General features: G+C 38.3%; 1 protein-coding gene across 4 annotated transcripts in view; it reads right to left on the bottom strand.

Moving 5' to 3' along the window:
- The window catches only part of LOC129420802 (uncharacterized), a 47923-nt gene extending 35441 nt beyond the window's left edge, over nt 1–12482 (bottom strand). For 2 of the 4 annotated variants that reach the window (XM_073867141.1, XM_073867142.1), the window contains exons 1-12: nt 10308–10689; nt 10029–10074; nt 9009–9388; nt 8676–8726; nt 6321–6731; nt 5544–5930; nt 5401–5463; nt 4809–5216; nt 4330–4716; nt 4186–4242; nt 3531–3926; nt 3240–3287 (exon numbers count right to left, since the gene is read on the bottom strand). In XM_073867141.1, coding sequence (XP_073723242.1) covers nt 3240–3287; nt 3531–3926; nt 4186–4242; nt 4330–4716; nt 4809–5216; nt 5401–5463; nt 5544–5930; nt 6321–6731; nt 8676–8726; nt 9009–9388; nt 10029–10074; nt 10308–10605 — 2932 coding nt within the window. In that variant the 5' untranslated portion in view covers nt 10606–10689. Of the gene's footprint in view, nt 1–3239; nt 3288–3530; nt 3927–4185; nt 4243–4329; nt 4717–4808; nt 5217–5400; nt 5464–5543; nt 5931–6320; nt 6732–8675; nt 8727–9008; nt 9389–10028; nt 10075–10307; nt 10690–11958; nt 12025–12119 lie in introns of those variants that run through there. The other 2 variants (XM_073867145.1, XM_073867144.1) reach the window with 2 other exon arrangements.
- Nucleotides 12483–12906: the final 424 nt, after the last annotated feature.

Raw genomic sequence — 12906 nt, 5'->3', positions numbered from 1 at the left:
GTAGAAACACAACAAGAGACAAGCATGTTAAACTTATCAATGTTTGTTTACACCTGCCACCACTGCCATTAATCCCTCATGTGTTGATCTAAAGCAGTGAATGTGCACATGCGAGCGATCCTGTGTTTAATAAACTTGCTGTGCGGAGATATAAGCTTAGACGCAAGTAAATAAGAATTGTACTGTTTGCAATTATGTATTTTATAAGAATACAAAAAAGCGCGTCAAATTTCCTGACTCGTGTGTTTGTGTATGTGCGTTCCCGTCGCGTGAACTGTTTGACAGAAGAACAAAGAAAACACTTGCGTCTGGAGATAGTGACACACATACGCAAGTAAATAAGGATTTAGATGTCATGTTTGGTGCACTCAGATGAAACAACAATGAATGGAGAGACTGGATTGTGAATTGCGTATCCATTGACTACAGGAGGCACAAGTTATGCGTATGGATGTCTCTGCTCGTTCACTTCAATGGTGCGGGGGTGAGGCGATCTCATCTCATTACAGATAAACAGGTAACAGGAGAAAGACGGTCCCTCTACTCCTTCAGTGTAAACTGTATGAGAATATTTGCTTTCGATCACACTTACATCATTTAAAAGCAGACATTCCAAGCATTATGTAGATATTTATCTTTTGTTTCTATGACAAGTATTCATTAAGTTACAGTTAATTTTTCTGACTCGTTTCTGAAAGGACTTCACTGAGGGAGAGAGAACAAAACGCGCATCATGTTTATTTTCTTAATTTTGTGAAAAGCACAACATTCTGTTTTTATTGAGAGTGGACAGAAAAAAACTAGACACTTTAACGTTTTAAATGATATAAATCATAAATCATATCTGTATGTCCACGCCGCAGTTAACCCCAGAGTCTTAAGCATGCTCCACCACCCTAAGATTATGCTCTTAAGAACAAGTCAATTTACTTGTTATTGTTGTTGTTGCTGCTGCTGCTGCTGCTGTTGTTGTTGTTGTTGTTGTCATTGTTGTTGTTGTTGCTTCTGAGATAAGAAAACATTTGACATAAAATTAATATCAAAAAAGTAAAAGTTGATCAGAATGAACATCAGTAAAACGTACAAACAAACAATAAACGATTAAAAAAGAAAATACAACTTTTTTGTATTTTAGACACTTTTTATACAGGATTTTCACAAGATGTGATCATGGATCAACATTTTTTGTTGGTCCTAGATCAAAGTTTTAATCAAAGAAACCCTAAATTACCTCTAATTCAAACCCTAACCATTTTTACCCCTCGAATTAGTGTAAAATAATAGTTTGAGAAGAATTTTTTAAAAGCCCCTAATGCCGAACTTAATCTTTAATCTAACAATCTGTCAACCTCTCCAGAAAACAGCTTGAGGCGCATTTGAGAGTTTATGCTTATTTCAGACAGAAATCTTTTGGATTAGTTTAGTTTGAAATTGGGTCAAATAATGGACAGATTCACTTTGTGACAGCGCAACATGATAATTTTAAATTCATGTTGTAATCTAATTTTACCCAAAACAAGGAAACCCCCCAAATGTATATTTTTGTGCTTTATAGATGGTAAGACGACCCCAGCCCCCTCAATTCGAACAGCGGCCAACCTACTAAAACCATTGCCAGGTTGCAATAAATCACAGGCATATCACTCCTGTTCGGTTTCATTTACAATGGTTTTCTGTCTCATCCCATCCCATAATTTAGTTCAAAATAAAGCTGCAATTTTAATTTGCACTGAAACTATAAACTACTATATGGAGAAAAATCCTGGAAACTTTTTCTCAAAAAACATTTGTTTGTTTGTTTTTTTGTTTGTTTGTTTGTTTGTTTGTATGCTGGGGGGCAACTTTAAAAAAAAAGCCTGGCGGGAAATGAGTTAACCAATATCAAAAATTATTCTGCCAGCATAAACTTACTCAATGTTGTGATAGATCCATTAATTGAAGTTGGAGTTGTAGGGGAAACTACCGCAGATATAGTGTTGATATCTACAAACAAAGAACAAAATTTAAAACACTATTTCAAGTATTTCGAACATTTACAATATTTAAATTAACCGTACCTGTGCAATATCCTGTACAGTAGTCTTGATGTGGCTGTGGCAATTCATAGACATAGTAATCTCCTGGGCAGGCTTTGACTCTGATGGGTATAAACGAATATAAGCAGCACTCTACCATTGAGTCCCCACAGACCTCTCGGGTCACCACTCCATCCTCAATTTGAGGGTGAGGACCATTGAGCCACAGACTGTATTGTGTGTTACAGCCCCCAGAACTAACACAGCTCTCTGCCATTCTGATGTTCATTCCATTGTGGTAAAGTCTGTACCAGCCATTCCAGGAGAAAGTCCCATCACAAATGTACAATCCTGCTTCATTTGAGGCTCTCCAGGGACGATCCAAAGATTCGTAGTTGTAACAAGGATCATTGTCAATGCTGTTGAACGCCACTGTTACAAAGAAGTGTTTGTTAGTTAAATTTGATGTAATGTTTACATAACCATGTTATTTATACACACATCTGTACCTGCACAGTATGAGGGTCGAGGGATGGACATATCAGGTTTGACAAATTTATAGACATAATAATCTCCAGGGCACGCTTTGACTTGAATGGGATGTGTGCTGTAGGCGCCGCACATGTAAAAGGACCAGATAAAAGTTCCCACGGCTTCACGCGTCACCTCTCCATCCTCAATTCGTGGATGAGAATCACTAAGATAAAGTCCAGTATCACCCCCACATCCTGTGTAAGTTGTACACACCTCAGACATCTGAGCACTTTGTCCATTTATAAACAGACGATACCAGCCATTCCACTCAACCAGCCGGTCATCATTTCCCAAGTTATTGGATTGGGTTTGGTGTATGTCTCTCCAATAGTCATCAAGCATATTATAATTAGAGCATGGGTCACTGGATGTCACTGCTTAAAAAAAAGTAATTTATGGTTTTTAGCTTACAGATTGGCACAAAATGTATCATACTGAACTACCAGTTTAAACTGTTCTGTAGTGCCAAATGCAATTAATAACAATTAATGACTCATTAATGTTTCATTAATGACAATTAATGAAGCATAAAGATTTGATTCTGTAGTGTGACCCTGGCTTTACAGTGCATTAAAATGTGGTGTGCACATTGCATACACTTTCTTTACTAAACACAAATACTCAAACTTTCCTGTTTATGACACATACATTACATTTATTAATTTAGCCGAAAAAGCCACACCACATTACCAGTTGGGATGGTGGATGGGCTGACAGTTGTCTCAATGGTGCTATCATCTGCAAAAAAAACTAAATATTAATCAACACAGACGCAGATACTGAATATACAAAGTGAAGTAATGCACATGCAAATCTGCTTATCTGCACATTATGCTGGCATAGACATAATAGCATAGGCATAATAGTTGACTAGACAAGCTTTCCTTTAATAGGATTGGATGGATGCTGTATATTGTGAAGATGGTGTTTACTATTAAACATCAACAAGGGCACAGAGTTTACATACAAAAGTGTATTTACCTGCACAATATGCCCCATAGCAGAAAGTTGGTCTGACAAACTCATAGACATAATAATTTCCTGGGCAGGCTTTCACTCTAATAGTATTGGTTGCGAAATAACAGCAGTTGTTGTTCCAGTGATTACAGACTTCTCGAGTGACCACGCCATCCTCAACTCTTGGGTGTGGTCCGTTCAACCACAGAGGTGCATGAGTACCACAGCTTAATTCATCAACACATGTGTCTGGCATCTGAACGCTCTGACCATGAATGAAGAGACGATACCAGCCGGACCAGCTGACATAAGTGTCACACCTTACATTGGCCATATCAAAATAGTTGACGTAATTGCTGGTGGCTCTCCATGGCTCATCCAAAACATTGTAGTTGTTGCAGGGGTCTAAGGAAGGAACTGCTGTTATGGAAAGATAAAAAAGAGTTAAGCTCTACTATATGTCCTATAGTTTAAAATGTCCTATAGCTAGTTTTAAATAGTTTAACTTAGCAAAGATTTGGTATCTCTTCATTTAGACATGACAATTGCTGGAAATGTTCAAAGACTTGTGCACAAAATAATGTTTTGCCTGGTACACAAACACTGACTGGTGTAAATCCATTCTAACTAATTTGCCAAAAAAAGATGAAATGGAAAGAGAAACAGTATAATACTTTACCAATGATGGGAACTGTTGTCAACGTTGTTGTAGATGTCATGTGAAAGCTTGGGTCATCTGGAGTCAGAAAATGATTAAAAAAAGATCAGCAATATTTTTCAATTATGTAAATTGACAAATTATATAAAAAGGAAAATAGTATACCTGCACAATAACTTGCACAATACAGGGGCTTTACAAACTCATAAACATAATAATTTCCTGGACAAGCTTTGACTTGTATGGGAACAGATTTGTATCCACAGCAATCATTCCATGTGGAACCACAGACTTCCCGCCTGACCACTCCATCTTCCAGCTGTGGGTGAGGACCATTGAGCCACAAGGGGTTATTAGATCCACACATGCCACTGCTAACACATGACTCTGGCATGTGAGCATTTTGTCCATTGATGGAAAGCCTGTACCAGCCATTCCAGTTCACACTATAATCACAATTTCCATTGACATCAGAAAAGCTGGTCGATCTCCAAGGGTCATCCAGACTGGTATAGTCATAGCATGGGTCGTAATTCTGAGTGTTAGAAGGAACTAATGACAAATTGAAAAAAATTTGAATTTGTAAAGCCAATTAGTGTGTAACGCGAGAGGTCACAAAACATATTTAGTAAAAAATTTTGTACCTGCACAGTATACAGGCAATGGGATTGACTGCCTTGGCTTTACAAACTTGTAGACGTAATAATTTTCAGGACAAGCTTTAACTTGGATTGGGTTGGATCTGTAGTAACTACACTGGTCATTTTGAGTACCATAGACTTCACGAGTAACAACTCCATCTTCTAGCTGAGGATGAGGACCACCAAGCCACAAAGAACTGAAACCTCCACATGACATTAAAGTTGCGCACCATTCAGGCATCTGAGCATTGGATCCATTAAGAAGGAGTCGATACCACCCATCCCATTCAACAACTGTGTCATCATTTCCAGATATCTGTCCATACAGTTGCCAGATATTGAGTGCGCTTCTCCAGTAGTGGTCGAGAATGTTGTAATTATAGCAGGCGTCGTAATCCGTGTTAACTGTAGCTGTTGAGAAAGAAGTTGCCTGAATCAGTAATGCAATAGTAGGAGATTTTCAGGTCACCAATGCATGTCATTTTTTTGTCATTCTTATAACTGCACAAAAGAAATGTGTTGATTGTTTTGCCGATTTGTCATGCAATTGTTACCAACTGTGATTGATTTAAGTGTTTTTACTGTGGAAACCTACTCAAAGATCCTGTAAAGGCACCTGTTGGAGTTGGGGAAACCGTCGGGGATACTGTGTTTGGATCTAAAAAATAATTTTAAACAACATTTAAATAGAAACAAAATTAGAAAGCATTTAATAACAACGACAAATAAAAAACCCACCTGTACAATATCCTGAGCAAAATCTCTGTGGCTTTGCAATTTCATAGACATAATAATCTCCTGAGCAGGCTTTGACTCTGATGGGCGTTGACTTGTAACTACAACAGCCATTCCCTACATCTCCACAGACCTCTCGTGTCACCACTCCATCCTCTATCTGAGGGTGAGGACCATTAAGCCACAGACTAACTTGAGTATTACAGCTGTATGCACTAACACAGTTCTCTTGCATCCGAATGTTCATTCCATTGTTGTAAAGTCTGTACCAGCCATTCCAGGAGAAAGACTCGTCACAAATTGCCAATCCAATTTCATTTGAGGCTCTCCAGGGACGATCCAGAGATTCATAGTTGTAACAAGGATCATTGCTAATGCTGTTGAAAGCAACTGCCATGGAGAGAAACATTGTTTAATACTGACACTTGATCTAATGGAATTGTAAATTAACATTTTAAACATAAATGTGCTTAAAAGGTTCTTCACAGCAATGCCATAGAAGAAACATTTCTGGTTCCTCAAAGAACCATTAAATTAAAGGCTCTAACACCACAGTCGCTACCTGCCATCTATAAGAATCAAACCAGCAACCTTTGGGTTATAAGCCCACAACTGTGATAATCAAAACCTTTTGTGCAACAGATGTTAAAGATTTTTTATGAAACCATCCAAAAATCATTCTTCTATGGCTTTGTGAGTAACCTTTATTTTTAAGAGTGTACATAATATCTATGTAATTTGTTCAGGGTCAGACTTCTACAAGTCAAAGCAAAACCATACCTGCACAGTATGCTGGCCGAGGGATTAACACATCAGGTTTGACAAGTTTATAGACATAATAATCTCCAGGGCAAGCTTTGACTTGAATGGGATTGGATCTATATTGGCCACACATGTTAGGGTACCACATATATGTTCCTAAGACTTCAAGCGTCACCTCTCCATCTTCAAGTCGTGGATGAGAACCACTGAGATAAAGTCCAGTATCGCCTCCACATCCCGAGGTGTAGGTCACACACCACTCGGACATCTGAGCACTTTGTCTGTTCAAAAACATTCGATACCACCCACTCCAGTCAACAAGGTAGTCATTTTGTCCATAGCTTGGGTTTTGGTATTGAGTGATGTCTCTCCAGGAGTCATCAAGAGTGTTGTAATTATAGCATGGATCGGGAATAGGAGTTGTAGGTGCTAAGATAACAGAATCAATGGAGACAACAATTAAGGGTTAGTAAAAGTGTTTTACAGATTATAGAGTCAACATTAATATTTGGGTTATGCATACCTAATCAAGCAATACCCCTCATTTCACAGTCTATTCAATTGAACCAATATAGTCCTCCAATTGGTAACCTACTTTTAGCCAATAAACCAAATAAATTTGGTAACTTTTTTTCTATAGTTAGACGTCTATGAAATGTACAGACTAAATTTTGCCCTGTTTATCATTAGGAAAATTAACCATGCTTTTGTGGTAAAAGTGTATTAAGCATGTTATTTTGAGTTTGAGCTGCCTCCAAAGATTCTCTATTGGGTTTAGGTCTGGAGACTGGCTAGACCATGCCAGAACCTTGATATGCTTCTTACAGAGCCACTCCTTGGTTATCCTGGCTGTGTGCTTCGGGTCATTATAATGTTGAAGGACCCAGCCTCGACCCATCTCTAATGCTCTAACTGAGGGAAGGAGGTTGTTCCCCAAAATCTCGCAATACATGGCCCCGGTCATCCTCTCCTTAATACAGTGCCGTCACCCTGTTACATGTGCAGAAAAACACACCCAAAGCATGATGCTACCACTCCCATGCTTCATAGTAGGGATGGTGTTCTTGGGATGGTACTCATCATTCTTCTTCCTCCAAACACGTTTAGTGGAATTATGGTAAATGGTAATGGTAAATGGACTGCATTTATATAGCACTTTTAACAGACCTATGGCCATCCAAAGCGCTTTACAATTTGCCTCACATTCACCCATTCACTCACTCATTTATACACCGACGGGGGTGTCAGCCATGCAAGGCACCAGCCAGCTCTTCGGGAGCAGTTGGGGTTGGGTGTCTTGCTCAAGGACACCTCGACACTTGGTCCGGTGGAGCCGGGGATTGAACCACCAACTTTCCGGTTTGTAGACAACCTACAGGAACCACTGAGCGACGGCCGAATTATGACCAAAAAGTTCTATTTTGGTCTCATCTGACCACATGACTTTCTCCCATGACTCCTCTGGATCATCCAAATGTTCATTGGCAAACTTAAGACGGGCTTGGACATGTGCTGGTTTAAGCAGGGGAACTTTCCGTGCAATGCATGATTTCAAACCATGACGTCTTATTACCAACAGTAACCTTGGAAATGGTGGTCCCAGCTCTTTTCAGGTCATTGACCAGCTCTTTCCGTGTAGTTCTGGGCTGATTTCTCACCTTTATTAGGATCATTGAGACCCCACAAGGTGAGATCTTGTATGGAGCCCCAGTCCGAGGGAGATTGACAGTCATGTTTAGCTTCTTCCACTTTCTAATGATTGCTCCAACAGTGGACCTTTTTTCACCAAGCTGCTTGGCAATTTTCCTGTAGCCCTTTCCAGCCTTGTGAAGGTGTACAATTGTATCTCTAGTGTCTTTGGGCAGCTCTTTGGTCTTGGCCATGTTAGTAGTTGGATTCTTACTGATTGTATGGGGTGGACAGGTGTCTTTATGCAGCTAACAACCTCAAACAGGTGCATCTAATTTAGGATAATAAATGGAGTGGAGGTGGACATTTTAAAGGCAGACTTACACATCTTTGAGGGTCAGAATTCTGGCTGATAGACATGTGTTCAAATACTTATTTGCAGCTGTATCATAAAAATAAATAGTTAAAAAAATCATACGTGATTCTGGATTTTTTTATTATGTCTCTCACAGTGGACCTGCACCAACGATGACAATTTCAGACCCCTCCATTAACCTATTAAGTGTATTTGAGGCCAATTCAATCATTGTTGCAATGCAATCATTTACCTTAAAATATAAGGTTATAATATTTTATATCAGTAGTGCTGTAGATTTCCATATCAGTAGCTCCATGACTACATGTCTGCTTATGCATTCAGCCTAAAATTAGCATAACAAATAAAGGACACAACTCATAACTTACCAGTTGTGGGGATCTGTGGGGTGCCAAGCGTATAGTTACTGTCCCTGAGAACTAAAAAATTTAATTAAGACTAGTTAATTAAAAAAAATAAACAAATATAACTTAGTCCAGTGCTTCCCAATCCTGGTTCTCAAGTACCCCTCCCCCCCAGAAAGTTATCTCTTTTTATAAAACACCTTATCAGCTTCCTTCCAGAATGTCTTCCTAACAAGTGAATGAGTTGAATCAGGTGTCTTAAATAAAGAGACATCAAAAAACTTCCAAGAAGGGAGAATTCAACGACCAGGATGTGGAAACACTGCCTTAGACAAACCATTAGGCAAATGCATTTACCTGCACAGTATGCTGTATAGCAGTAAGTTGGGCTGACAAACTCATAGACATAATAATCGCCTGGGCAGGCCTTTACTTTCATAGGATAGAATTCAAAATGGCAGCACTCATTTTCCCAGTTACCGCAGACGTGTCGGCTTACCACACCATCCTCGACTCTTGGATGAGGACCATTTAGCCAAAGTGGAGCAAAAGTGCCACAGCTGAACACATCAACACATGTTTCTGGCATCTGAGCGCTCTGACCGTTGATAAGGAGACGATACCAGCCGGACCAGTTGACAAGGGAATCACACATGTACTGATAGTTATATTGTCCACTGGCTCTCCAAGGGTCATCCAGCAATGTATACGTATAGCAGGGGTCAGCGATGAGAGAGTCAGTTTGGAAAACATCAAACAAGATCAATTCCAGCCAGGTTGTCAATGGATAATTTTCCAATAATCATCACTGACATAGTTGATTGGGTCAAAATTCACATTTGCAAATTATAATACAAAACAGTTTCAGACATTGACTTGATAAAAGGCATCAACAGTGCTGATACAGGACCAAAAAAACAATGAAGCGCTTTTTGTTTGTAGGGTCGGTTTCCATTTTGTTTTGTTTGTTTTTTTTTTTTGGGGGGGGGGTTGTGTATTGATTACTAAACATAAAAATTCATTTTATTTTAGAAACATAGTGGCGGTACAAATAACTATTAAATGCATGTGTACTAAACGTAAAAATTAATTTCATTGCATAAGCCTAATAAGCATGTTTGAGTTGTCTTATCTGAACATCTATCTTAAAAAAAACAGTGCCATTGTTTTGTCTAAAGATGCACACCAGTATTGTTTTTTGTAATGTATGTTTGTAAGAAACTACTTCATATAACAAAGGCCTAGTCCTGGATTAATCCAATCCTTGTCTGAAAACTGCCCTATACTTTCTTAAGGTGTTAAGATAAATGTCAGTGTGTATACAACTACATTTCTCATTGCCATTTTGTTATCAATACAGGACATAATGTTACATTACCAGTTGTTGTTGGACTGACAGTAGGAATGATGATGTTCCTGTCCTCTTAAAAACAAAACAAAATATTCATACAAATGAAAAAAATAAAAATGTCTTATAGCAATTTTTTGCAGACAGATATATAAAAGTAAAAACAATGAGAGAGAAAGAGAAAGAGAGAGAGAGGGGAGATGGAGAGAGAGAGAGAGGGGTAATTTTTGGGCAACTTCGATTGGGCAAGATTGGACTATAAATGTATTTAATGAAATGTATATTAGGACATACAACAATGTATTTACCTGCACAATATGCCCCATAGCAGAAATTTGGGCTGACAAACTCATAGACATAATAATTTCCTGGGCAGGCTTTTACTCTAATAGTATTGAATGAGAAATAACAGCAGTTGTTGTTCCAGTGACTACAGACTTCTCGAGTGACCACGCCATCCTCAACTGTTGGGTGTGGTCCGTTCAACCACATAGGTGCATGAGTACCACAGCTTAATTCATCAACACACGTGTCTGGCATCTGAACGCTCTGACCACGAATGAAGAGACGATACCAGCCGGACCAGCTGACATAAGCGTCACACATTAAATTGGCAGCATATCTATGGCTGGTGGCTCTCCACGGCTCATCCAACACGGTGTAGCTATCACAAGGATCAATGAGGAAAATCTCTGTTGGAAAATAAATTTTTCAATATCATACATCTGCTTCATGAAATTCAATTCTTCTCGGAAGTGGAGATTCAGTTAAATAAATGCTGGAAAACTTGCTTATTGTTATTTCATGTTAGCGAATGCATTTGCTAATGTAAACAAATACAACCTTACTCCAAAGCGTTACCAATAATTTATATGGGCGGATAAGAACCACAAGTGTTGGGGAAAGTTATTTTTAAAAGTAATGCATTACAATATTAAGTTACTCCCTGTTGTGTTTAGTCATAAGCACACTAGAGTTTAATGTAATGAACTGGCGTGTAGCCTCTTTATTATTTCACTACTTCACGTGTGTCTAGTTATTCATCTGATCTCCCTTAGATATATATATCTTAACATATCAAACACAGTGTTGCCACCTACAGGACGTATCCTGAATTACAACTATCACCACACTCCCCAAAAAAGTAACTAATTGCGTTACTTAATTACTTTTCATGGAAAGTAATGCTTACATTACTTTTAAGTTACTTTTGCATGACTTTTTCTTGGCTGAGGCTTGATCTCTTTCAGGCCTTGCAGGTGTTTTTTATGATCGCAAAAATGTCAAGCTATGGCCTGCCATCTCCATTTCTGACTCAAACTGTTCACGCTCATGCGCACAGAATGCGTAATTCTACGTTAATATGTTCAGTTTAATTCAGTAATTTTTTTAAAAAGTAACTAAAATATTAACGTGTAAATTTATAAAGTAATGCGTTACTTTACTCGTTACTTCAGAAAAGTAATATTATTACGTAATGCACGTTACTTATAATGCGTTACCCACAACACTGAAAACCACACACTTTTTAAGACCAATGACATTGGACCCAGTCACTTTTTATCTAATTTACCGCATACTGTATGTCTATTCATTTGTCAAAATGCTGTCAGTCAAGTCCATTCCAATATAGGAATACCATGATAAATTAAACCCGTGTTTTAGCTCCAGCCTTGACTTCCACGCTGCTGCTTCCTCAAATCAATTCCATTAAACTTAATTTCTTGTTTTCACTACTTTTGCCCAATACACCCCCGTGAGCCAATTATGCAAAGTTTTTAGGCTATAAATGCAATCATTTAATCAAAAAATAGCAGAATACTAGGAAATGGCATCTACTCTAGTAAATGTTTTGGACCCACCCATGTACTACATCCTTATGTACAAGAAGATTAAACAGGAAAATCATATACAAAGATTCAGAGTTTTTATGGCACGAGAGAAAGTATTATACTTTACCTGTGAAGATTTGTGGTGTTTGTGGCACTGTTGTGGGCTCTGATGAAGGGTTAAGACCTAAAACATCTGGTATCAGGAACATACTTATATTACACATCAATAATATTCAAAGACACCCTAAAATATACATGTACAAGGTGTGTAAGAGGAAAGGAGTCTACCTGCACAATATGTTCCACAGTACGGTGGACTGACAAACTCATAAACATAAAAATTTCCAGGACAAGCTTTGACATTTATGGGATAAGAGCTATAACCACAGCAGTCATACAATGTGGGACTACAAACTCCCCGGCTGACCACTCCATCTTCAATCTGTGGGTGACGACCATTGAGCCACATTGGATAATAAGATCCACACATCCCATTGCTAACACATGACTCTGGCATGTGAGCATCCTGTCCGTTAAGGAAAAGCCTGTACCATCCATCCCAGTTCACATTATAATCACATGATGGATGCTGGTTATATGAAAAGTCAATAGCTCTCCAAGGATCGTCCAGATAGATATAGTCGTAGCAGGGGTCAGCGCTCAGAGTGGAGAAAGGAACTGATGAAAAATTGAAAAGTCGATGCATTAAGTGAAATGGAACATCCATACTCTATGTGTAAAGTTCATCCTCTTATATCAAATGTGCTATGAAAAATATTAAACAATAAGGTTAAACACATTACACAGTTCACAGCCTTGCTACATCAAAACAAACACATTTTTAAAAGTGCTCTAAATGATTATATGTACCTATACTGTACGTAAATATAAAATATAGCCTATCTGGAACAAGTCTACATTTACAAAAACACATAAAAAACGTTAGGTTCCTTAATTCTATAACATAAAACAAACTTTAATTTATATACAGTACTGTGCAAAAGTCCATCTTGCCAGAATTAGATTTGTTGCTTTTGCAATGTTATCATATATAATTGTTTCTCGGTCTCTTCAA

This window comes from Misgurnus anguillicaudatus, chromosome 4, assembly GCF_027580225.2.
Source record: "Misgurnus anguillicaudatus chromosome 4, ASM2758022v2, whole genome shotgun sequence".
NCBI lineage: Eukaryota > Metazoa > Chordata > Actinopteri > Cypriniformes > Cobitidae > Misgurnus > Misgurnus anguillicaudatus.
This window is presented reverse-complemented; position numbering and strand designations above follow the sequence as displayed.